General features: G+C 51.3%; 1 protein-coding gene across 1 annotated transcript in view; it reads left to right on the plus strand.

The window, feature by feature from the left end:
* The window catches only part of LRRK1 (leucine rich repeat kinase 1), a 132,238-nt gene that overhangs the window by 75,425 nt on the left and 31,767 nt on the right, over nucleotides 1-25,046 (plus strand). Inside the window, exons 7-20 of the mRNA XM_030317506.1 lie at nucleotides 3,826-4,052; nucleotides 5,299-5,426; nucleotides 5,544-5,707; nucleotides 6,530-6,667; nucleotides 9,476-9,588; nucleotides 10,675-10,751; nucleotides 15,548-15,677; nucleotides 16,343-16,455; nucleotides 16,888-17,102; nucleotides 19,151-19,315; nucleotides 20,032-20,204; nucleotides 21,251-21,371; nucleotides 21,904-22,063; nucleotides 22,453-22,729. Of these exons, the coding sequence (XP_030173366.1) occupies nucleotides 3,826-4,052; nucleotides 5,299-5,426; nucleotides 5,544-5,707; nucleotides 6,530-6,667; nucleotides 9,476-9,588; nucleotides 10,675-10,751; nucleotides 15,548-15,677; nucleotides 16,343-16,455; nucleotides 16,888-17,102; nucleotides 19,151-19,315; nucleotides 20,032-20,204; nucleotides 21,251-21,371; nucleotides 21,904-22,063; nucleotides 22,453-22,729 (2,201 nt within the window). The remainder of the gene's footprint in view (nucleotides 1-3,825; nucleotides 4,053-5,298; nucleotides 5,427-5,543; nucleotides 5,708-6,529; nucleotides 6,668-9,475; nucleotides 9,589-10,674; nucleotides 10,752-15,547; nucleotides 15,678-16,342; nucleotides 16,456-16,887; nucleotides 17,103-19,150; nucleotides 19,316-20,031; nucleotides 20,205-21,250; nucleotides 21,372-21,903; nucleotides 22,064-22,452; nucleotides 22,730-25,046) is intronic.

Raw genomic sequence — 25,046 nt, forward strand, 5'->3', positions numbered from 1 at the left:
GCCCAAGATGGTATTCACATCCACCACGACTTGCCCAAGACCCCCACCTGGAGGGGCTCAGACACAGGGCTCAGAGTCTCCTGAGGTCAAGTCCCTGCTCTTCATGCACTTACAAGCTGCAGCTCTGGACTCCCAGAACGTGCAGGAGATGCCGGAGGGAGATTGCCATTGTGGGGAAAGAACACCTAAGCTCATCTGCCAAGGATGTCTAATGCATTTGTAGCATAAGTGGTTCGTGTCACAGTAATATTCTGATGCATTTCTCATTTTCATTTACTTTTGATGGTCTTATAGTTTTATGTATGAGACTTTCAATAGACACCTAAGATTTATTGTTAAAAATCAAACCCAAATCAGCCTCCTCGTCAGCTTACATTTGGCTGCCGTTTCCATTCAAGTCCAATCCGCTTGATATTGATTGACCAGAATGGCCACACAGGGTGAGTGGAGAGTCAGACTGCAATCTGGGCCCTCTTGGCTTTGTGTCCAGCTGTCTGGGCCTGGGACCTGTGTGTGTCTCCAAGAACCCAGGAAGAGGAGGCAGCCAGGCCCTTGGAGGGCCTTCTTTGACTTGACATTGCTAAACCTGACACGGTGACCTTCCTGCCAGCCTGCTCCTGGGTTGGCTGTCTTCCTTATCCCAAGGCTCCCGGTAGGAGAACACTGTCCTTCGAAGCACACAAGCCAGACAGAATCCTGGGTCCAGAAGTGACTTAGACATCATCAGGTCCAAACCGCTTATTTAACAGATGAAAGCCAATAATAGCCAGATGAAGGGTGATACAGTTAGGAATTATGGAAAGATTAGGGAGAAGCGCATGTGGCTGGGTTTGAAATGAAGGCATCAGGAGGGACTCCTGTGTAACACAGAGCTGTGTTGGATCAGTGGGCTGAGAAGCAGTGACACCCCAGTAGCAGTGGGTACACCTAACACCAGATCTTGGTTTCTATATACCATTTTCTGCTAAAGGGAATCGGGGCTGATTCCAGGGCTGGGGCTTGGAAAGCACCAGAAGAGACTGGAGCACCTTATCTTGCCAGGAGTAAGGAAGTGCCCAAAACATGTAGGGACATGTCAGAGGAACACAGGAGCCCCCTTGATGGGACTCCCACTGGCCAAACTGGGGATGATCTGAGCAGCAAAAGAAATAATGATAATAGTAATGGCAATACTTTGAGTAAAAAAAGAATCCATGAGTCCATAGTGATACTTAAAAGGAGAGGGAGACACCCTTCTGCACAGAAGAATGCCAAGTAACAAGTGTAGAAGGAATGATCATTTTAGAAAAGTCACTGTTTTGCAACCATCAGTGTACTAACTGAGTCAGGCCAGGGTCAACAGTGGATGCTGAAATCAGTGGATGAAATGATGTAGGAACACAAGATACTCACTAGTCTCAGAGTATCACCCCACAGCTTGCTCATTAGTCACAAAGAGCAAAATGTACCTTTATAAAGGAGGGCTCTGACGGACACAACCTTCAACAAGAGGTCAGGCCCGGCATCACCAACAGGGGAATAACCTGACATCAGTTGCCCTCGCATGAGGTCCAATTGGTAGGACTCATCATTGTCTGAGATTTTTGCCAAAAATGCTTCACTTGAATCTCAACATTGGGAAACAATTGAGTAGATTCAGATTATGGGGTATTCTATGAGACAACTGGAATGACTTGAAAAATTGCAATGCCAATGTTGGAAAAGACATAAAAAGCCATGAGGATTCTTCTAGCTTAAAGAAGAGTAAAGGGACATGACCAATAAATTCAGTGTGTGATTCTTGATGGGATCCTGGATCAGGACATAAAATAGTTATAAAAGACATGTCTGGGACGGCTGGGACTGTTTGAATGTGGACTGTGGATTTGATAATATCGTATCGATTTCATTCCTTGAAAATGATAAATAATGGAGGTCACCTAGGAAAATATTCTTGTTCTTCAGAGATACATGCTGAAGTATTTAGGGGTTAAGTGTCCTGATGGTGCTAATTTACTTGGAAATGATTCCGCAAAAAATGAAAAGTGTCTGTGGAGAGAAAGGAGAGAAAGCAAAATGTGGCAACAGAGTAACAGTGGTACCTAGGGGCAGGGCATTTTAGGGGTGCTCACTGTGTCCAAGTTCAGCTTTTCTGCAGTTCTGAACTTTTTCAAAATAAAAAATTGTGGGGGGAACAGTAATGACAATAGAAACAGCAATAGAATGACTTGTCTTTTTTTAAAAATCAGCTGCAGTTAAAACTCCATTCTTTTGTCCTGAAATCCAGTATGCCATCACCTGTCCCTCTTCATCCACGTGAATGGAGAGAGAGATAAGACAGAGACACAGTCCTTCATCCCCTGGTTCAAAGACCAGAGCTTTGAGAGGGCGTGATAGACCGACCCTTTCCAATCCTGGCAGCTCAGCTAAGCAGATAAAGACGACACACTATCACCATCTAGTGGCCACAGAAGCAGTCTGCTGCTGCCAATTTTGAAAGCAAACTTTACCCCAAGTTATTACTGTTCTTTCCCGCCATGGGCTTGGTGAATACATTTTCCCATCTGCCAAGCCCTGGTTTTTGTTCCTCTAATTTTCTCATACGCTTTCCAGCTGCTTTGGAGAAACAAGCCCAGAAGCTGATTTCCTCCTCCCGCCCCCCACCCCGAAACCTAACTGAGCCCCAAATTCTTTGATAATCCAGAAGAAAGAGAAAAGCCCTGTTCGTGCGTACTTAACCAGATCTCTTTTTACCAGTTCTCTTTTTACCACCACACACCAGCAAGCTTCTGGCCTTTCTGACTCTGCCTTGTGGAAATAAACAAAAACTAACCCAATGAGGAAAGCAAAGGCGATTTATTCAGAGCTTGCTGTAGGAAGGGAGTCAACTACGTTCGCTTGTGTTTTGGCAGAAGAGTGAGAAAGCTTTATAGTGGGGAAAAGGGAAAAGCCTTGGGTGTTCCCCAACTGGAGGCTCTCAATGGGAAAGCTGGAGGCAGCTAAATAGAAGCGGGGCCGGGGGGGGGGGGTGTTCTACATGTTTGGTTGGGGGAGCATTTTGGCTTTCTCTGGTTGGTTTAAGTTGGACATAGGGCCAAAGACTAGTGACGCTGTCCATTATGAGTCAAGCCCTGGCAATTTGAGTTCAACTGTTCCAGAAGCTATTGTGTAGCTTCCTGGATTGATGTTAGCCATGGAGGCTTGGCTTCCTATGAGTCTGGCTTAGAACAGGCTGGCTTCCTGGGCTGGTTACTACAGATAAGGGGGTTAGTTTTCTGGGAAGGTTGCTGCTTGTGTGTCAAAGTTCCATTTTTTACATATGGTCTGGCCATTGTGTATTCAGTCTCTTGCTCTCTCTCTCTGTCTCTCTCTCTGTCTCTCTTTCTCTCTCAGCAAGCCCATCCACAAAGCACGCAACATGGGGCCCGCCATGTTGCCGGCAGCAGCATCTCTAATCACAGGGAAGAGGCCCCTGGAGGGAGGTCAGAAGACCTTCGGCCTTCTGCTCCAGTCTGGGGAGATTCCTCTAAGTGTGGGTGGCCTCCCCCCTGTACACAGCAGGTGCCATTCCTGCTGATTCCTGCCCTGTGAGAGGTAACGCTTGCTCCCTCTAGAGGCCAGAGAGTGAGGTGGAGTCTTGCAGAGATTACCTGTGAGACGCAGGTGCAGATGGGAACAGGTACGTCCCCAATGCCAGCTACAAGTCAGCCAAGATCCTGACGTCCAGGGACTCCAGCTGAGATGAACAGACAGACTCACACATGAATAAACCATTGCTTTATCCCAAGCCTACGTTGGCCGTGGGCTCACCATCCGTGGGTGCTTTTCTCCTTTCTCCAAATCCAGGCACTGCGTGTGAAATGGTCCCATCTCAAGTTGCCCTGGGTAGATCTAGACTGGCTCATAGACATCTCCTGCCAGATCACAGAGCTGGACCTTTCTGCCAATTGCCTGTCTTCCCTCCCCTCCGTCATCCCCTGGGGACTCATCAACCTCCGGAAGCTGAACCTCTCCAACAACCACCTGGGGGAGCTGCCTGGTGTGCAGTCATCGGATGAAATCATCTGTTCCAGGTGGGCACTCAGCCCACGCAGGCCCCCTAGAGTGGGGATGGGGACCTCCGCACCCAGCCGCCACCACTGCCCTCCTCCTACACGTACTCCCTAAGTGTCCTTTGTGGTTTTGAAAACAAACTCTCAGGAATGGGAGAGAAGTTCTGCCTGCCCTTATACAAGCTCTGAGGAATAAGGCCTCCCCGCTTTTTGGGGTGAACGCAGAGAAGTCTAGAGGGGCGGTTTGTCCGGCCCACATTTATACTCCCACTGGTGGCCACGCAGACCTGCCTGCCTGAGACATCCAGTCTTGGTCTCGCACACAGGAATCAGAGGATGCTGAAATACTCCTGGCTGGTGCAAAGCTTTTATTCCACCTCCCAGGAAAAGTTAAGTGAGAAAGGCGTCACAGAAAGAATTAACAGCAGGTGGATAGTGTGAGCAACTCCTGGTCTCCTTTTGCGGGGGGGAGGGAGAGCGTGGGAACAGGCCTGCACCTTCCCCCTGCAGCACATGGACGTACTGGTGATACCTACCTGCAAAGCCCCATCTTCTGAAGGACTTGAGCCTTAGAGCTAAGGCTCTAAGCAAAGTTAAGGGAGAATGTTGCAAAGAGCATAGGGTCAGACATAACCCATGAGGAAGAAGGCTGCACACAAACATTTAATTTTTTTAATGTTTATTTATTTTTGAGAGAGAGGGAGAGACCTCTCTCTCAAAAATATTTTGAGAGAGAGCATGAACAGGGGAGGAGCAGAGAGATAGGGAGACAGAATCCGAAGCAGGCTCCAGGCTCTGAGCCATCAGCACAGAGCCCAACGCGGGGCTCGAACTCACAAGCCGTGAGATCATGACCTGAGCTGAAGTCGGACGCTTAACCAACTGAGCCACCCAGGTGCCCCAACTGCACACAAACATTTAAAGGTCAAGTGCCATCTGAGCGGGGGTCCCTAACCAGGTTCCAGATGCCTGAAAGCACCGCCCTGTGGCCTTCCAGGAACTTTCAGGACACCAGCTTCTTTTGCTATCATATATTGAGGAAGGTTTGCAACCCTATGAGTCAGTGAGACCAGGGCCCACGAAAGAGACAGTTGATTTTCTTTGTCTACACAGTTAATGCAATGAATACCAATCCTACTCTGCATTTTCAACCCACACTCTTTAGCTTGGTGCGAGGGGAAAAGAGAAATACGTGTGCAGAGACACGGAACCTTGATGCTTTGCCTCTTTGTTCTGATGCCTTGCCTTCCTTCTTCCCCAACCACAGGCTCCTGGAAATTGACATTTCCAGCAATAAATTGCCCCATCTCCCACCAGGATTCTTGCACCTCTTAAAACTTCAAAAATTGACAGCTTCAAAAAACTACTTGGAAAAGTTGTTTGAAGAAGAAAGTGGTAGGTTGGTTCATCAGTAACCTGACTTACTTTGTTGTGGTGTACTTCTTGATAGGACCTTTTTTGTTTGTTTGTTTGTTTGTTTACTGATGCATTTATTTATTTATTTTCCCCTAGCCACTAACTGGATCGGTTTGCGGAAGCTGCAGGAACTCGACATCTCTAACAATAAATTGACGGAACTCCCTGCCCTTTTCCTTCATTCTTTCAAGTCACTCAGTTATCTGAATGTCTCCAGAAATAACCTGAAGATGTTTCCAGATGCCTGGGCCTGCCCTTTGGTTAGTACTGTGCCAGAAGCTGGTCATTACCCAGGGCTCTCTCAGTGCGCTCACTTGCGCCCCCTGGGTGGCCACACTGGGTAGTAGCACTGCCGTCCCCCTCTTACCCTCGGAAGTGTCCCTCAAGAGCATCCCGCCCCTGAGTGTCTCAGGCAGGTAACTCACGTGAGAGCCAGCACCTGGCTCCGGGCTTGAGGTTCACGCCATGACGCCCATAGAACTTTCCACAGTCACAGCTCACATGTCCGGTGTAGGAAGACTTCTGCCCCAGAATGGGGGCACAGTTCCTTTCAGATAGCTGTGAAATCAGAATAAAGAAGCAGAAATCATCTGCCTCCACAGCACTGCCAATTAAATGGTAGTTTTGCTTCTTGGGAAGTTTGCTTGTTAAAACAGATGGAATACCATAAAGAATATTTATGTTTTATTGCCATTGGTTTTGAACCAAGAAATTCTCTGTCACTAGCATTAACATTCTGGTGGAAACATGTGTGTGTGGGAAACGGTTCCTCTCTGGAGCATGGTCCTGAATGATGCCATTATTTCCAAGGACAATGGGCCAGATGTTCTGGAATGAAGGGAAAGGACTATGAGCCACCTTTGTCTCCCTCAGGAAACCATTCCCGTCCCTTTCTTGGGGCAAAAGGACAGGAAAACGGGACAATAACAGTTTGTAGCGTCTTGACTCCGTTGCACTTATGACAGAAGCTTATTGTAGCATTCTGATTTTTAATATCAGGTTTGGAAACGGTCTTTCTCCTAGGCCCCCCGGCACTTGACAAGCTAACTAATGTCTCATTCTCTTTCTTGTCGAACTCTTAGAAATGTTGTAGAGCATCCAAAAATGCCCTGGAATCTCTACCAGACAAAATGGCTGTCTTTTGGAAAAACCACCTCAGGGATGTGGATTTCTCAGAAAACGCTCTCAAAGAAGTCCCCCTGGGGCTTTTCCAGCTCGATGTGAGTCGAACAGGCCCTCTATTTCTCATTTTCAGCCTTTGTGAGGAAATCGCTCCACATTGCAGTGCAATCCACATGCTTCTCCTGAGCTTCTGAGACCAAAAACAAAAAATGTTGAGCTGTCAAAAATGTGCATGTTTATGAGCAAAGATTGGGAGGAAGTGAGCCAAATGAAAACAGCTATGTGAAAGGGAAGGGGGAGCGTGGGGTTTTATCCACCAGGACTCTGCAGGGTTGAAACTTGTAAGCACAGCCCAGCAGCCCTCTGTCTGACCTGCTCTGGCTGTGTCCTTCCCGCCCCCGCCCCCACGGGGCCCACTGAGGCCCATGTGCAGAGCGGAGGGAGCACTGTAGGTGGGGCCTTATTGCCCCCCCACCCCCCACCCCTGTCTCCCTCCCCAGCTGGAATTCCTGAGGGTTAGAAGCTTCTTTGGATGTGAATTCAGGAAAGTGCCTTTTGCCACAGTCCCGAGTCCCCCCGCCCCACCCAACCCACCAACACAGGCTGCTTTCTTATCTTGGGGTATATGCAGACCTGTCCCCCCCCCACTTGAATGGGAGCCCCTAAAGGCCTAGAGCACAGATCATATTCATCCCTTGGCTCTGGGTGCCGCCCCAGATTGGGGCTGATGAGTGTTGCCGGAAGGCATCAGGGCAGCCCCGGGCAGAAGGCACAGGCATCGGCCCCCAGTCCTGCCGCACCGGCTACCTGGGCCCCCACAGGTTCTCCTGCAGGGAAAAGTGAAGCTTCCCCCCATGTTCAGGGACCCCAAAAGGGCCAGGAGGGCACCTTGCATCTGTGTGTTCTCAGGGAGGATGGGCATCGAGTCTCAAGCCCCAAGGTGTGCATGTTTCAATGGGGACAGAAGTCACTGCTACCCTCAGGGGGGCCCCGGGCCATACACTCAGTCCACTGCCCCAGCTCTGCCCTTGGGGAGATCGCCTGTATCAGCCCCCAGCTCTGGGTCCATATCTTCCCACCAGCAGCTTGCCGACTCGGTTTTCTGGTTCCTAGTGGGGCCAGAAGCCACAAATCAGGAGGGAAAGAACTCTGTCTGGGACCTTACTGCTCGGCCCCGAGGAATTCATGTTTGCTTGCGGTCTTCCCCTCCCAGTGGGGGTACTGGGAGGCCCTGCACAACTTTCGGTGACAAGCTGGTTGTGATGGCGGGGGTGGCGTGGACCCCCTTTGACAAGGGAAGAGACAAGTGCGTGGAGTAAGGAGTTCAAAGCAGGCAGCCTGTTCACACTGCTGAGCCACCACCATAGAGGACAGGATAGTCGGTGTCCCCAGTGGTGGCATCAAGAAAGGTCACAATATGGGGCGCCTGGGTGGCTCAGTCAGTTAAGTGTCTGACTTTGGCTCAGGTCATGGTCTGGCAGTTCATGAGTTCAAGCCCCGCATCGGGCTCTGTGCTGACAGCCCAGAGTCTGGAGCCTGCTTTGGATTCTGTGACTCCCTCTCTCTCTGCCCCTCCCCTGCTTGTACTTTCTCTCTCTCTCTCTCTCTCTCTCTCTCTCTCTCTCAATCTCTCTCTTTAATGTTTAAAGTAAACATTAAAAAAACTTTAAAACATAAAAACCTAAAAAAAAAAAAAAGGTCACAATCCGCCCCCTGTACTCCCAAGTAAAACATGTTACAAGTCCAAGGGTAGAGTTGGTGCCCCTCTGTGACTGGTGGGTGGACAGAGGGCCGAGGGCCGGGTAGTCACCAGGGGGCACCGCAGGCACACGGGTGGTGCCAGGCACCTGGCCAGCAGAGGGCACCCAGCTGGGGCAGATGACCCTCTGTGGCCCTGCCACCCTGCCCCTGCCAGGGGCATCACCTGAGGAGGTCAAGGGAGGCAGGAGGGCCCAGCACTGTGCAGCAGCCCCCTCCCCTGGGGTGTGATGCCTCGGCCTCCAGGACCCTCAGCATCGGCTGCTGTTCCCAGGTCGGGCCCGTAACTGTTACTCTTAAAAAATTTTTTTTCAACGTTTTTTATTTATTTTTGGGACAGAGAGAGACAGAGCATGAACGGGGGAGGGGCAGAGAGAGAGGGAGACACAGAATCGGAAACAGGCTCCGAGCCATCAGCCCAGAGCCTGACACGGGGCTCGAACTCACGGACCGCGAGATCGTGACCTGGCTGAAGTCGGACGCTTAACCGACTGCGCAACCCAGGCACCCCTGTAACTGTTACTCTTAAGAAGGCCCAGTGCTGAGAAGCACTTGGACTCCTTTCAGCCTGAAATGAACTGCCTCCCATTGATCTGGAGGGAAGGATAGTGTATAAACTGTCACGTTTGCTGTATTTGATACAATTTCATGAGTTTTTTTTTTTTTGGGGGGGGCTCCATCCCACAACCGTGAGATCATGATCTGTGCCAAAATCAAGAGTCAGACACTCAGGGCGCCTAAGCGTCTGACTCTTGACTTCAGCGCGGATCATGATCTCACCGTTCGTGAGTTCGAGCCTGGCATCGAGCCCTGTGCGGGCAGCCCTGAGCCTTCTTGGGATTCTCTGTCTCTGTTTTCCTGTCTCTCTGCCCCTCCCTCACTCTCTCTCTCTCAAAATAAATAAATAAAGTTAAAAAATTAAAAAAGAGTCGAACGCTGAACTGACTGAGCCACCCAGGTGCCCCAATATAATTCTGAGTTCTAAGAGACTATGAAGCCCTACACTATTGGAATCTTTGCTAAAGTGAATCCGTTACAATCATTTGTGCATTTTGTCAGGCACATGACCTTTCTCTTGAGTTTCTGCTCCCTTTGGTGTTTGATGGTACCTTTGACTCTCTCTCTCTCTCTGTCTCTCTCCTTCCCAGGCCCTCATGTTCCTGAGGTTACAGGGCAACCAGCTCATGGTGCTGCCACCTCAAGATAAGTGGACCTGTAGACAACTTAAAACCCTGGATCTCTCCAGAAACCAATTTGGCAAGTAAGCATGGGGTCTCCTTACCCTGGCGAGCTCAAAAATGTGCGTGTAACCACAGTCAAGCCGACCCTTGGCTTGGTGCCTTCCTTGGTGTGTTAGGGCCGCCATAACAAAGTACTTCAGGCTGGGGGGCTCAAACAACAGACTTTTATTTCCTCATGGCTCTGGAGGCTGGGAGTCTGAGATTAGGGTGCCAGCAAGGTTGCTTTCTCCTGTGGCCTCTCCCCTTGGCCTGAATATAACTACCTTTTCCCTGTGTCTCGCATGGTCTCCCTGTGTCCTAATCTCCACTTTCTTAGAAGGACACCAGTCAGATTGGATCATAGTCCATTTGTATGACCTCATTGTAACTTGTGCACCTCTTTAAAGACCCCGCCTCCAAATACAGTCACATTCTGAGGTCCTGGGGGTTAGGACTTCAAAACATAATTTGGAAGAAAGGGGCACAACTCACCCAAAACAGTGTCCTGCCATCTCTAAGTTTTAAAGGCTCCAGGAGACTCTTCTCATGTCAACCTAACCTGTCATTCCGTTCCAAAATTTTGGCCAATCACTAGCCAAAATGAGCATCCAATGAATAAAAATCACTCCCAAAGCCTTCTAATAAAACAGGAAAATCTGAGGATGAGCACAGCTGGTCCTTGGGGCCCTGGAGACCAGACTCCCAATTTCATTTGCTGAAGTCCACTTCTTAGCAGAATTTACCCCCCAAAGAGAGCCCCCCACTCCTGTGAGAATGTGTAATATGGAACAGCCACTGGAAAAGGCCTTCCTGCCAGGCACAGAAGCGCTCACATCTGCCTCAAATGGAGAAGCTCAAGAAAGGAAATCATCATTGATCATGCCAGTGTTTGATCACCTCCTTTAGAGGTTTTTTTCCCCCAAAGACTTGTGAACATCACTAGTGCAATTAGCGGTCAGGGGCTATGAGTGCTTACATAGCAGCTGCAGGGGAGCCCAAAGATCCTGCTGATCGACTTTTCTCCCTTATCTCTGCATGGCTTGGCGTTGTATAATCACAGCAAAATAGTAATGTCTTTGCCATGCTTTCCTCAAAATCTGACCTTTTTTTGTTTTTGGCCCCGGCAGAAATGAAGACGGACTTAAAACAAAGCGTATTTCCTTTTTTACCACCAGAGGGCGCCAGCGTTCTGGGACGGAGACAGGTGTGTAAGGCGGTGCGGGCAGGAGACAGCTGGCCTGCTCCACCACCGGGGGTCGCCCTTGCATGGGGCTTTTCTCTCCCCGTTTGGCCTGCAAGTATCCTGAAGTCCCCTCTCCTGCTTGCGGTCCGATGAGACTGGTAGCTGCTGTGTGGGTGGGTCTGCCATGAGCGAGCACCGCCCTAGATATGGTGCACGTGTTAGAGCCTTTCTTGAAAGCCCACAGCATGAGGTATGGATTGGGGTTCCCATTTTGCAGGTGAGGAAACTGAGGCTTCCACCGTCTTGCATTCAGCTCAAGCTTCCATAACAAAGCATCACAGACTGGGCGGCTTAGGCAATGGAAATTTATGTTCTTACGGTTCTGGAGGCTGGCAGTCTGAGATCAGGGTGCCAGTATAGTCGGCTCCTTGTGAGAGCCTTCTTGCTGTGTTCTCGCAAAGACCGACCGACAGACCGAGCCCGCCGGTGTCTCTTCTTGTGAGGGTACTAATCCCATCGTGGGACCCTACCTTCATGACCTCATCTAAACCTAATTACCTCCCAAAGGCTCCAACTCCAAGTATCATCACTCTGGGTGTTAGGGCTTCAACATATGAAGGGAGGAAGACAGTTCAGTCCGTAGCACCTGGCTGAAATGCCCAGGTCACACGGCTGCTCGGTGTGGTTGGGAAGGGAAGCACTGTGAAGTCCTTACTGCCATCCACGTAGCATCCACGGGAAGTCCACGTGGGCACACAGTCACCCCACCCCCATCCCCCGCATGCTATCCTGGCCAGCCTGAGACTCTGTGGAGGGCTTAGGGTCTTCCCCCAAACTCATCAGGAACAGAACTTTTCTTAGAGTATTTTTACTGGTCTTAAAACCAGGCCAGTTCAGCAGACAATATTCCAGGAAAACAAATTTTTCTGGTTTCATTTTGTCTTCTGTGAGGTATGGGGGAAGGTGTGAACCTGTCCCTGGAGCTATTCAGCCGGCCCTTTTCTTTTTAACCTGAAAACTAAGGCTTCTAAACCCAGCAGGGGTCACAGAAATATCCCTCAGGATGCTGTCCCATAGAACCGGAACCAATATTTAGGTCATTTGAAATGTAACATAATGTTCTTCTTTGGCTCGATTTATGTTGGCAAGTGCTCTTTCAGTACAGATGGTGTAAGATGGGGATGAGAAATGCCAGAGGCCAAGACATATTGCAGGCATGTCCCGAATGGTCTGTTCACCTGTTACGCCTTTTGATGAACTGATATGTTCAGTATATATATAGATATATGCATATATAGCAGTCACGTATGAGTGTGTGTATTTACATATGATTGAAAAAGTAACATATCAGCAGTGGAACAGACCTAAGTAAATATAGGAATTCAGCATATGACAAAGGTGGAATTTCAATTTGGTAGGGAAAAAATGTTTTATTGTTTTAATAAATACTGTGGTGTAACTGCCTGTCCAATTGGAAGGGGAAAAATCACAAGGCTGGAGTCCCTTCCTTATATCAACTACGAAAATTTCCATGTGGATTTCAGATTTACAGATAAAAGAAAAAGAAAACAAGAAGCATTTAAGAGAATATATGCATAATCTGGGAGTGGAGAAGACCTTTAAAAACTAGGCGGGAAACCCAGAAGTCTTTAGAAAAGGACCAAAATCTTGGGCTTTGTAGAAATATGAAAGCTTTGTTCGGTAAAAGGCATCATAAACCAAGTCAAAATGCAAACAGACAAGAAATGTTTGCAACACAAATTGTTGCAACATAAACTGGCTTAAGTCCTAATATACAAAGACTGCTTACAAATTGTTGTTTCTTGTAAAGACAAACCAATAGGACAAAAAAAAAAAAAAAAAAAAAAAACCAACAGGGGAGGGCAGTGGATATAAACAGTTTGCAGAAAAGGAAGTCCAAATGGCCCCTGTAACAAATGATGAGGCCTCGAACCAACTACTGGGGACACACGATTAGGAATTTCATAACCGGTCCTTTTTTAAAAATTTTTTTTAACGTTTTATTCATTTTTGAAAGACAGAGTGCAAGCGGGGGGAGGGGCTTGCAAGGGGGGAGAGAGAGAGAGACACAGAATCTGAAGCAGGCTCCAGGCTCCAAGCCGTCAGCACATAGCCTGATGCGGGGCTTGAACTCACAAACCATGAGATCATGACCTGAGTGGAAGTCAGACGCTCAGCCGACTGAGCCACTCAGGCACCCCTCATAACCGGTCCTTCTTAAAATGAAGGGCCTTGGGACTTTGGACATTGAGTCCAGACATAAGGATTTCACTTGGAAGGAAAGAGAAACACACCCTTTCTTCTCGTCGATGCCCAAACGGGATGATAACACACGAGAAGTGTAGCGGAGGTGGATCTCAGTCATGTTTCCATTGCTGCGGGTTGAGCCTCGTACTTCATGAGTGGATTAGAAAGGTGTCTCCGGTTTAGAAATGTAGGCCGCACAGAAGAAGGTGGGCCCAACGCTGAGTGGGTCCAGACACTCCCTCATGAGGCTACCAGAGCACAAGGCCAAAGGCACGCATGAGCAGCATAACTGGAGCGTGCACCGTTCTGGAAAATGACCTTGCCGGTGGCCCCTCAGGAGCCTGTCTGGGGAGCGAGGTGAGGGGGGCCACACGGCTTGGCAGTTTCCCTGGCAGAGGTGGGCCGGGGCATCAGCACACGACAAAGTCCGCTTGAGTTCCTAACTTTCGCCTCGTGAGTTGAGGCCCACACCTGGGATTGCAAATTCTCCCTCGGTGGGGCAATTTTCTCGGGGCTGTTGATCCTTGGGTGAGGAATTATCTATAAAAGATAACTTATTTGCAGAAGGAGAGTAGAATTCCGAGGAGATTTATGTACGTTCAAGTAGTCATGTTTGTGTGGCGGCCTCGTCCAAAAATAATTTGGACAGCCGTTTTTACGGTAAAATTCAGACCAGCAGAGTCATAAATTACTTATGAATAAATAATTACAGTTCATAAATACCTCGAGCTGTGCTCGCGCAGCCCCGTTTCCATAGTTTCTGCACCGGGCCGAGAACTCTATGACAGGTGCTGTCTCTGTTTGCAGTGGTAATTGCTTGTTCCCTCCGTCCGTTACTTAGAGAGGCTTCATAAACACCGAGGTCAAACTGGAAAATCGGGACGCACAGAGGCCAGGTGTTGAGAACGTTCTCTGGGTAGAAAGGGAGGCTTTCTTATTGTGCGTGTGTTGCAGCAGGTTGAAGTTGATCATTCTTTTTCACTGGGGGGACAAAAAGAAAGTCCTTTTGAGCATCTTCCTATGTCCAAATCCATTTTTTTTAGAAAGCGTGTTACACCTTTATTTCTAAAGGAGCCCCTTCACTGAGTCCCCTCCCTGTGGCTGCTAGCTGGGTCGGTTTTCCGGGCGCTGCTTTCAGTATTCTGTTATCATCTCTCCCGGAACATTCTTTGATGCCAGGTTACCCCCATTAGCATTGATACCTCGGCTACATGTGTGGAGGAGAGCCAGAGGACAGGGAGGAAGTTGTGATCAAGGACAGCGAAAGTCGCTCGGCCCAACAAAAGAATCCCAGCTTCTCTATCTCACTTGGCTGGCAGAGGGCCGGAGAAGAGGGCTTTGGGCCAGTCTTTTATCTTGAGTTCTCAGAGCTGGAGCTGAAAGGGACCCTTGGGGGCCTGCAGTCCTGCCCCCCTCTGTGCCTGACCAGGGAGGATAAGGCACTTCAGAGATTCTGCTAGAAACCTAAGCCTCTCATCCCCATCAGAGTGCAAGCACAAGCTCCCTGCTACGGTCTTTCTCCGCCCCCACCCTCTGGTGCCCCTGGAAAGAGCACATGTGACATGATTTTAATGGGAATCTCCTAATTAGCCTAATTAATGAAATCACTGAAATACTAGAGAGCTGGCTACTTTTTCAGAGAATGCCATCTTAGGAAGCCTAAAAACTGAGCCCATCGTATTATTTTCTAGTTGCCTGGCTCTTTCTTAACTGGAGAGGTAGTTCATGTCTGCAGTAAACAGAATTTTTGAACAGTGCTGAAGGTATGGAATGAATATCCAGCCTCCTAGTCATCCCCTTCCCCAGAGACAACCACGGAATTTGCTGTGTCTCTGGTAACGGATATGTTTGTGTCTAACATACTTGTAGAACACGTATGTGCATACGTGCCTGTGTATATCCACATGCCTATAGCAGCACGTAAAATGCACGCACATGGGTGGTGTGTGTGCATACACCTATAATATCATATAGCACACTTATATACCTGTGTGCCTGTGTAGTGTGCACATAAACAGCATCAGATAGCATATCCATGTGCATATACCGCACATACATGTAAACATTCATGTAAATGCATGAGTGTGTTTGCTCACATGCCTGCACACGTTTTGGTGGGTCACAAGTTAAGCCTTCTAGATGCCTGATGCCACCTCCTTGCTTTTCAGTTCACCAATAGCTCGTGAGTATCACTTCATACCCGCACGTGTAGACCTGCCCCATGCTTTGTAATAGTTGAATACTATCCTATTATTCATTAGCTACCCTCCTTTGGGGGAGACATGTAGGCCATCTTTTGTCTTTGCTGTTACAAACAGTGTGCCATAGAGTGTCCTGTCTTTGCATCTTTGCCACACGGGCAAGAGCATCTGTAGGACCATTCCCTCGAATTAGAATCCCTGGGTCAGTCAGATGGGCACCTCATTCAGATTGCCTTGCCCAAAATACCCTCCAGAGGATGCACCATTTTGTATGGCCACCTGGCCTCCAGGCTGTGACGGTCCAGAATTATCTGCAAATATCCAGTCTGCTTTGCCATTTCTTTGCAGCCGGTGTGCTGGAATTTCCGGCCTTCCTAAGTGAGTCTTTGGAAGTCCTTTGTCTGAACGACAATCATCTGGATGCAGTCCCTCCCTCGGTTTGCCTACTGAAGAGCTTATCAGAACTCTACTTGGGAAAGTGAGTACCCAGCCAGAGCAGCCGCACTGGCCCTTCTGGCCCGGGGAGGCAGAGTGTCCTGTAACCCATCTGAGGACACAGACACGGGGAAAGAGAAGCCATCTATGTACCAGGAAGCAGCAGGCGGACTTTGAGAACCGGGCTTAGTCAAAGAGTCGGGGTGGGGGGTGAGGGTGGGGGGAAGGCTGGGCAGTGACGCCATGATGCATCGTTTGCTACTTGACTCAGTCGTAATGAAAAGAAGTGCTCCTTGATCCTTCCATTTACTGGATACCTACTGCCAGGTGCTGCTGGGGGGTTCAGACAGTGTGCAAAACAACGAAAATATGAAAAAAAAAGTTCAGGTTATGTTGCCTTTTTGAGAAGAGATACTAGTAATCTTTATGGATCATCGTAATACATAGAAGAGAGGCGGACGTTGGGGGTGGAAATCCAGTTCTAAGCCACAGGGCTTTGCAGAAGACAGGGCTCCCATTTGTACTGCTGGCTTCCCAGGGAGAAAGGCTTTGGAATTACTATATAAATGGGAGGCGGGAAAGCAGGGGCCCATGATGTCAGGCTTGGGGTGCGGGCCCCAGAGGCTGACAGGCTGCTGTGTGTGTGTGCACATGTGTGTGTTCTCCCACGGTGTGTGTGTGTGTGTGTGTGTGTGTGCGTGTCCTCAGCAATCCTGGCCTCCGAGAGCTCCCTCCTGAGCTGGGGCAGCTGGGAAACCTTTGGCAGTTGGACATTGAAGACCTGAACATCAGCAACGTGCCCACGGAGATCAGAAAGGAAGGTAGGGCTTCCTCAACACCGCCCCCTGGGAAAGATGACTCAAGTCCACTTGTTAAGGACCTTGGGGTGGAAGCTGCTGGGTGTCCCATGGAGCCCAACTGCGGGCTCCCATGGTGGGAAGGTGCTGTAAAATTACCCAGAAAGTGATAGTTGCTGGGCACCGTGGTATTGCGATTGACCACATGATAAAAGTATCTTTGGTTCTGTGGGCAGGAAGGATTTTGTCTGGACGCCCTTGACTTTTGGACTCCACTTTTGGGATGATTAGTATCACACCTTTTCCCCATCAAACCCAATACTGCTCTCAACTTGCCCCATTAGAACATGTGCAAAGTGTTCCTTCAAGACAGGATGTTGTTTCCCAAGGGCCGTGAGCATGTACTCGTCTGTACGTCCACCGTGTCTACTTTCCCCGCTCTGTGATTTTGCATAGGCCCCAAAGCGATGTTGTCTTACCTGCGCGCTCAGCTGCGGAAAGCAGAGAAGTGCAAGCTGATGAAAATGATCATCGTGGGTCCTCCGCGCCAGGGCAAGTCCACCCTCCTGGAGATCTTACAGACGGGGAGGGCCCCCCAGGTGGTGCACAGCGAGGCCACCATCAGGACCACCAAGTGGGAGCTCCAGAGGCCAGCTGGCTCGAGAGCCAAGGTCAAGGATGTTCGGTGTGCAGAGTCCCCCATGGGTGGGAGGGAGTTTTCCCTGGCACCTTCTGTCTCCTCTCCAAAGAGCCTGGGATTTTCACAGCCTGGTGTCTGGGTCCCAGGATATTTACAGGGGCTGCTGTGTGCTGTTTCAAAGTTCCTGCCAAGGGCCAGTGAATAATTTCTTAATATGACTTCATAGTTCTGTTACGGTTAAGTTGAGGCTTCGGGCCAGTGGTTTGGCCGTCCGTTAGATTTCTTTGATGAGCTTTTGAAGGCAGCAGTGGCCAGGCTCTGCCCTTCCTGGCTCTAAGGATTACAGTTCAAATGGTCTGGGGTAGCTGCCCCCCCAGAGCTGAGAGCAAACTGCTACCATAGACAGTGAGACCCAGCAGCACCTGCCCCTCGAGGGGAGGCTGAGAACCCACCCCCTGGAATGAATGCACTGTCCTGCCTAACACCTGCTTCCACCCCAAGTTCCGAAAAGTCTAGTTTTCAAGCCCCTATGTGGTGAACCTGTTAATCATCTTGTTTTGCGTTCAGCGTGAGACAAAGGAAAATGAAACTTGCCTCGCACTGGAATCAGAGAAGAGAGCCTGTAGAGGAATGCAGGGGTAGAATATCCCAGAATATAGAACGCTGGGAGCAACAGCTCAGGGGAGAACACACCCCTGGAATGCCTCCCTCACCTGTCGCAGTATTTTTAGGCACACAGAACCACACAGGGACCCAGGTGCAGGGAGGCTGTTCAGGGAAAACCGATGGGCGTTGGGGCCAGAGGCTGCAGGATTTACCCGCCCCCTCCCCCAGCCCCAGCCCCCAGCACAGTGCCAACTAGAGACAACAATGTTTTGTTGCAGGATCTTTTCTACAAAATCACTTTCCAAGTCGGAAATTCCGGTTCGGGTCGTTAGGCATTTAGGCTGTACATTTTAGCAGACTCAGAAACCGGTCCTCTAAAGGGCAGAGCCCCGCCTTTTAATGCCATAACAGTCAAATAATACCAGCCCCACCACAACCCCCCAAAAGGCCCCAGGAGTGAATCTAACTACCCCGTGTCCAAAGGTTCTCTAAAGCCCCCAGGATCTCTGGATTCTCTCCTGGTTTTTTAAGCAAAACTACTCAATATCACTTTCTCCCAGCTATTCTTTAGCAAATGATTGTCTGACGTCTGGGGGGTGAATTGCAGTTTCCATTTTTCCTGTCCTTTGGCCCCTACTTCCTTTTTGCCGTTATTATCATTTCCCCTCCTTTAGTGGAAGGACAACCACCTGATGTTTCAGGCGCCGAGCCCTGTAACGCCCTGTGTGTCTGGGCCTTCTGCCAGTTTAGAACAGCTGCCCGTTTTCATTTCTTTGCAAAAGCAGGTCAGCACGCCTTGTCTTGGAGGCCAAAATGCAGCATCTTGGAAATGATTCTTTGCTACAGAAAACTGCAATCTTAGCTGGTGGGGCCAGACTCTTAGCTCATTGAACGATAGAGAAACCACCGTTTACACAGCCTTTCCCGGCAGCGCTACAGCTAATCTTTTGTTTGATTCCCACGTCGGGGAAGTTTCCCATCATCCTTGGTGGGCGCCGCCCTCTGGCCTACTCAAGTCCGGAGGCCGGAGGCCCGTCTCCTTGGCCTCGCCCTTGCACAGATGGAGGTTAAGCCTTGGCGTGGGCGCTGACGTCAGCACCGGAGTTCCCTCCAGCAGGATGTCTCCTAACTGTCTGCAGCAGAGACAGAGGCAGGACAGAGCGCCCAGTGTTCAGCAGATACAGGTGGACACGAACGGGAGCCAGCCATCCAGGAAGGCCTGCCCTCCCTCCTACCCCCGGGCTCTGTCAGGGGTAGATAGATGCTTCCAGAAGTCCACCTCCGCACTGCTGGGCCCCTTTCCCTCCCTTGGGTCACTTGCTTCCTGAGACAAACAGCAGGACGGGCAAAGCCCTTCCACTGCTGGGCTGTTTTTAGGCCCCAATCCCAGCATCTGAAGTGATCAGTTATCCCGATAACTGTACAGCCTTGGTTCCTAAATGCCTCCTGTCGCTGCCCTTGTTGCTCAAGCAGGTTGAGTCCGTGGAATTCACCGTCTGGGACATCGGTGGCCCCGCCAGCATGGCCACTGTCAATCAGTGCTTCTTCACAGACAAGGCCCTGTATGTGGTGGTCTGGAACCTGGCGCTGGGGGAGGAGGCCGTGGCCAACCTCCAGTTCTGGCTGCTCAACATCGAGGTGAGGAGATGCCAGCCAGCCCTGCGGTTGCCAGTCCTCAGAGTGTCACAGGGGTCCGCCACTTCTCTGAAGCATCCCCCTTCACCGAGGAAAAAAAAGAGAACAGAAAAGAAATGGTCAGGGAGAAACACTTTGCGTTTGGGCTGGTTTTCGGAGGACCCAGGATCCTAGGTCACAGTGAAACACTTCACAACCATCCTGAGCCAGGGGCGCCTGGGTGGTTCAGTCGGCTAAGCACCCGACTCTTGATTTCAGCTCAGGTCACGATCTCATGGTCGTGAGATTGAGCCCTGCATCAGGCTCTCTGCTGAGCGTGGAGCCTGCTTGGGATTCTCTCTGTCTCTCTCTCTGCACCTCCCCTGCTCATGCTCTCTCTCTCACTCTCTAAAAAGAAAAAGAAAAGCGAAAAACCCTCCTCAGCCAGATTGTTGGTGGTGCTCTCGTAATTTTCTTCTACCTTAAATTTAAGAGCCCCCCACCCTTGGACCCAAAAGGAAAACAGAACTCCCCTCTCATGAGCAAAGGTGATGAGAGCCTGGATTCAGGCCACTGCCCCAGGGAGCTGACGTGCTGGCTGCAGGGATCAGAAATCCAGACCCTCCAGGGTGCCTCATGGAACCCCTCAGGGCCAAACAGGTTTTGCAGAGAGGAGTGCGGGGCACCTGGGAGCTGTTTCCCAGTGCCCCGATGCTCAGCCACGGGGTTCTCTCTGGCAGGCCAAGGCCCCCAACGCTGTGGTGCTGGTGGTAGGAACACACCTGGACTTAATCGAAACCAAATTCCGAGTGGAGAGAATCGCAACCCTGCGCGCCTACGTGCTGGCGTTGTGCCGCTCGCCCTCCGGGTCCAGGGCCACGGGCTTCCCGGACATCACCTTCAAACACTTACAGTGAGTGTCCTGCTTGCTCCTGCCTTGTGCCTGAGATCGCTGCTCCCTCCGGTGTCCATCTTTCCCGGGGACACTGGGATCCGCCTGCAGAGGGCTCCCCGAGCCGGGGGCTGGGCTCCTCGGGGGGGGGGGGGGGGGCCCTTCCGGGCTCAGCCCCCAGAACGGACTCGGCCCTGGGGAGGGCAAGGAGCCACTAGAGGAGTGGCAGGGCAGAGCCTGGGCACACCCTCTCCATGCTTCTTTCCTGGTCCCCTCCTCCCCCGGGGCCAGTGCTGAGTGTGCATGGCCCCCACGGGACCAGGAGATTTGAGCTCGTGCACCACGCATCACATTTGCTGATCCCTGACCAAGGACAGACCCCACGGGCAGTCTTGGTCCTTGCATTGGGGCTGAGCGGTCTGGGCCCGTGCCAATGGAACTGGTGCCCTGGGCTTGTCACTTCTCTCACCTTCTGAGCTTGGACTCACGACAGCCCCGTGAGGTACAGGGACCGTTGTGCCCACTTCACAGATGATAAAACAAGCCCAGCGAGTGAAGTAAGCGTTCTCTCAGAGGAATCAAGTGTGTGTTACTACAGCTGTGCCGGTGGCTCTCAGCTTCCCTCACTCTGAGTGCAGTGCCGCGGACCTGGGTGCAGGTGACAGCCTGGGGCCACTTCTGCCCCGCTCAGAATGCGGGACCTGGCAGATCCTGATGCAGAATTTCCGGAATTCTTCGTGTGTCCTTGAGAACACCCCTGAGTCCTGTGACAACAGGAGCACTGGCTCTGAGCCAGACACCTGGGTCCACCCCAAGTCTGCTCCTTTCCAGCTTGGAGGTCACCTTGCACCCGTGTGCCTCACCTTCCTCCTCCGTAAAACGGGTGCACTCAGAACACATACCGCGTTGCTCCCAGTGAGATCTGGATACATTTGTCCGTGCCCACCTCTCACGAGTTCCCTTGACTTGCCAGCATTAGGGACAAAACCTGTGGAAACAGAGACACTACAGGGCTTGTCAGAGGGAAGACGCGTGATGAGTGATCACCTTCTGTGTTACACTCGCAGCGAGCTCTCCTGCAAGAGTCTGGAAGGCCAGGAAGGGCTACGGCAGCTGATCTTCCATGTCACGTGCAACATGAAGGATGTGGGCAGCACCATAGGCTGCCAGAGACTCGCGGGGAGGCTGGTGGGTACCCGGCGCTTCCGACCGGAACCAGAGGGGCTGCTCCCTCCCATTCCGTTGGGAACCCAAACTTCCCTTCCTCCCTGCTGTCAAACAAGTATGCTGGGTCCTTAGGCTCTGTGGTCCCAAGGCAAGAACCGTTTTCGGGATGCGGGGGGGAGGGAGGCAAGGGGATGGGGCAGTGAGGGGAGAGGTTCACCTACCCGGGGGACACCTGGGTGGCTCATTCGGTTAAGCGTCTGACTCTTGATGTCGGCTCAGGCCGTGATCTCACGGTTCGTGAGTTCAAGCCCCGAGGTGGGCTCTGCGCTGGCAGTGTGGAGCCTGCTTGGGATTCTCTCTCTCTCTCTCTCTCTCTCTCTCTCTCTCTCTCTCTCCCTCCCCCCTCCCCTGCTTGTGCTCTCTCTCTCTCTCTCTTTGCAAATAAATAAACATTAAAAAAAAGAAGAAGTTCACCTGCTGAGCCTCAGGGGCTGGCAGGCAGGGCTGGGGACCTGGGGACCCAGCCACCCACCTGTCCGCCCCCCACCCCCAGATCCCCAGGAGCTACCTGAGCCTCCAGGAGGCAGTGCTGGCCGAGCAGCAGCGCCGAAGCCTGAGCGACGACGTGCAGTACCTGACGGACAGGCAGCTGGAGCAGCTGGTGGAGCAGACACCAGACAACGACATCAAAGACTATGAGGACCTGCAGTCCGGTGAGTGGGGGGCGGGGGGGAGGGGCGCAGCGGCCCAGGTGGACTCCCACCGGCACAGGCGTGTCTGCGAATGGCTGGCAAAGCACTTCAGGTGTTCGTGATTCGGGGGCCACAAAAAAAATTGTCAGGAGCAGGCAAGTGTGCCAAACTGGAACCCATGAGAGGCGGAGATCAACGGCGGGGGGGCTCCCCAGCTGGCCGTGTTGGATCAGCACGTGGGCAAGACTTACGAGACAGGGCGGCCGACCCGGCTAAAGGGCCATGCGTGTTGGGAGCCTTGGTTGCTTTCCTAGGAAGAACGTGTGGCCTGGGCCCCTCGGGATGAGGCCACCCCAGAGTCCTTTGCCCCTTGTCTGACGCCGCTTCCTCCCGCCCGCTTCCCTGGGCAGCCATCAGCTTCCTCATAGAGACCGGCACCCTGCTGCACTTCCCGGACACCAGCCACGGCCTGAGGAACCTCTACTTCCTCGACCCCATTTGGCTGTCCGAATGTCTGCAGAGGATCTTCAACATCAAGGGCTCCCGCTCCGTGGCCAAGAACGGGGTGATCCGGGCCGAAGACCTCAGGATGCTGCTGGTGGGGACCGGCTTCACACAGCAGACAGAGGAGCAGTACTTCCAGTTCCTGGCCAAGTTCGAGATCGCCCTGCCCGTGGCCAACGACAGGTGAGCCCTCGGCCGGGCTGCCCGCACTGCTCCCTGGAGGAAGGACTTGGGACTGGGGGCACTGGTGGCTGGAACGAGATGTCCAGGGATGGGCCATGGTGAGGACCCGCCTGCCTGGGCTGGCTGCTCCTTCCTGTGCCATGGGCATCCCTTTTCAGGGGATTCAAAGAAAATGCATTTATTGAAAAAGTGCAGGAAACTGTGCAAGAATGGCATTAAAAATATTCTGGGGGCTGGGGAGGGAGTTCATGTTTTAGAGGGTTGACTGCTTGGGTATTTGGTGAATACATATGGGTTAAGTGACGAGGGTGACCACGCTAATTACACAGCCTGGCTTCAAAAGGCAGAGAGGGCAGGGGCTGGGGGGCGGGTACTCATGGGTCCGAGCTAGTGATGATACACCTAATCCAGTGCCACCCAGGAGGCAGTAGCCAGGACTCCAAATCCACAGACCAGACCACACAGACCAAATCCACCTACTATAGACCTTGTCGCCACCCAACCCTGACCCCAGAGCTCTGGGGAGATGACCACTGGAGGCTCCCGCGAAGCTGGCCTGGACCGGACCCTGTGTGGCCAGCCCAGAGACTCTGCCTGCATAGACTGGGGCCTCTCAGGACCCAGACCTCAGTCGCTGTGCCTGAGGCACGACTCAGATTTCCACTCAACCTTATAACTACAGGAGAGGGCCTCAGTCCTTCTTGTTGCTCCAGCCCCCTGGGGGCCATGAGTGAGTCCTAAAAAGAGAAACTCCAGAGAGGAACTGAGAGTCCGCAAGATACCTCATACTGTGGCCCAGGGGGTGTCCTGGACTTTGGTCCATGCAACGTGAGGCAGCCTCTGAGTTGACAGCATTGCCAAAATCTGACGATTTTCTGGTTATTTTACCGACAGGACAGAGAAAGGTGGGAATTCCTGCACTCAGGAAAGGCAAGGCAGTTGTCCACACATGTGTGTCCGGGTGGACCATAAAATCAGCCAGGTCACGGCCAAGTGTCCAAAGAGGCTTATAGCACAGCAGGTCAGACCACAGAGCCAGAATGCCTGAGTATGAACCCCAACTGCCTTTCTTGCCTCATCTGTAAAATGGGAATAATGCGATTACCAACTAGTATTATAGTTGTTGTGAGGATTAAATACAACAATGCACGTTGGGGTACTTGGGTGGCTCACTCGGTTAAGCATTTGACTCGATTTCAGCTCCGGTCATGATCTCATGGTTCATGAGATCAAGCCCCGAGTTCGGCTCTATGCTGACAGCACAGAACCTGCTTGGGATTCTCTGTCTCCCTTTCTCTCTCGCCCCTCCCCCACTTTCTCTCTCTCACCCTCTCTCTCAAAATAAATAGACATTTAAATAATAATAATAATAATAAAATTAGATAATACACGTAAAGTATTCAAGGTGTCTCTTGCACTTGAAGGCTCCAAAGACATCAGTACAACTTACTGTCACTCTTCCTTTGTGTTAAGTACTCAGAGCCAGTGGCATCTGGTTCCATAAAAAGTAACAAATATCCGAGCATTTTCCATTTTAGCACAGGTGTGATGGTTCCCCTGTGCCCTAGGCTGAGTTCCGTCTCCTTGCACATAAGCCTTTATCTGGTCAACGATGCTACTGACCATCTCTGAGAGCTCCTGTCCCACCAAGGCAGTCATGGTGGTGTAGCATGAGTGAACCAGCTCCCGGGTACAGACCCGGTGCCCTGCCCAGGGTTTCATGGCTTTATGTTCAACAGGCACATGAACATAGCCCCCATCTTGCTGACACTGTGGTTATCCCCTGGTTCAGGCTTCCCAGCTAGTAATTGCTCTCAAGTAGGTCAGCAGGTGTCCGTGGTCTTGCTCCACACACCTTAAGAAGAGCTTCCGTTGCCAGTCGGGATCTCTTCGTTTGCCATGCTGGCTTCTGAGTCATCCCTGCCTTTGGAAATATTGAGCCCCTGCTCTGTGTGTGCCGTGTTGCCTGCGGGGCTCCTGCGTCCAGAGCAAGCTCTGTGCACTCACTCTCACACCTACAAAGACGTGGCCAGCTGAGTGTGATGTGGGCGGAAGAAGCGGAATAAATCATGCAAGGCACTGACAAGGGCCTCCCACTTGGGGAAGAGACAGAACAGCTAGATAACAAGGACTTTTCAGAACATGAAGGAATAAATCAGGGTGTCCTGCTGGCCAAGGCCGGGGGTGGAGGGAAAGGTGATTGAGAAGGTCCTTTTACTTAAGATCTGAAGTGGCTAAAAAGAACCTAACATTTCATTGCCTGCCCCCTTTGGGCCTCACCTGCACAGCCCCTGTCTATCCTCCACCAACTCTGTGG

This window comes from Lynx canadensis, chromosome B3 (assembly GCF_007474595.2).
Source record: "Lynx canadensis isolate LIC74 chromosome B3, mLynCan4.pri.v2, whole genome shotgun sequence".
Classification (NCBI taxonomy): domain Eukaryota; kingdom Metazoa; phylum Chordata; class Mammalia; order Carnivora; family Felidae; genus Lynx; species Lynx canadensis.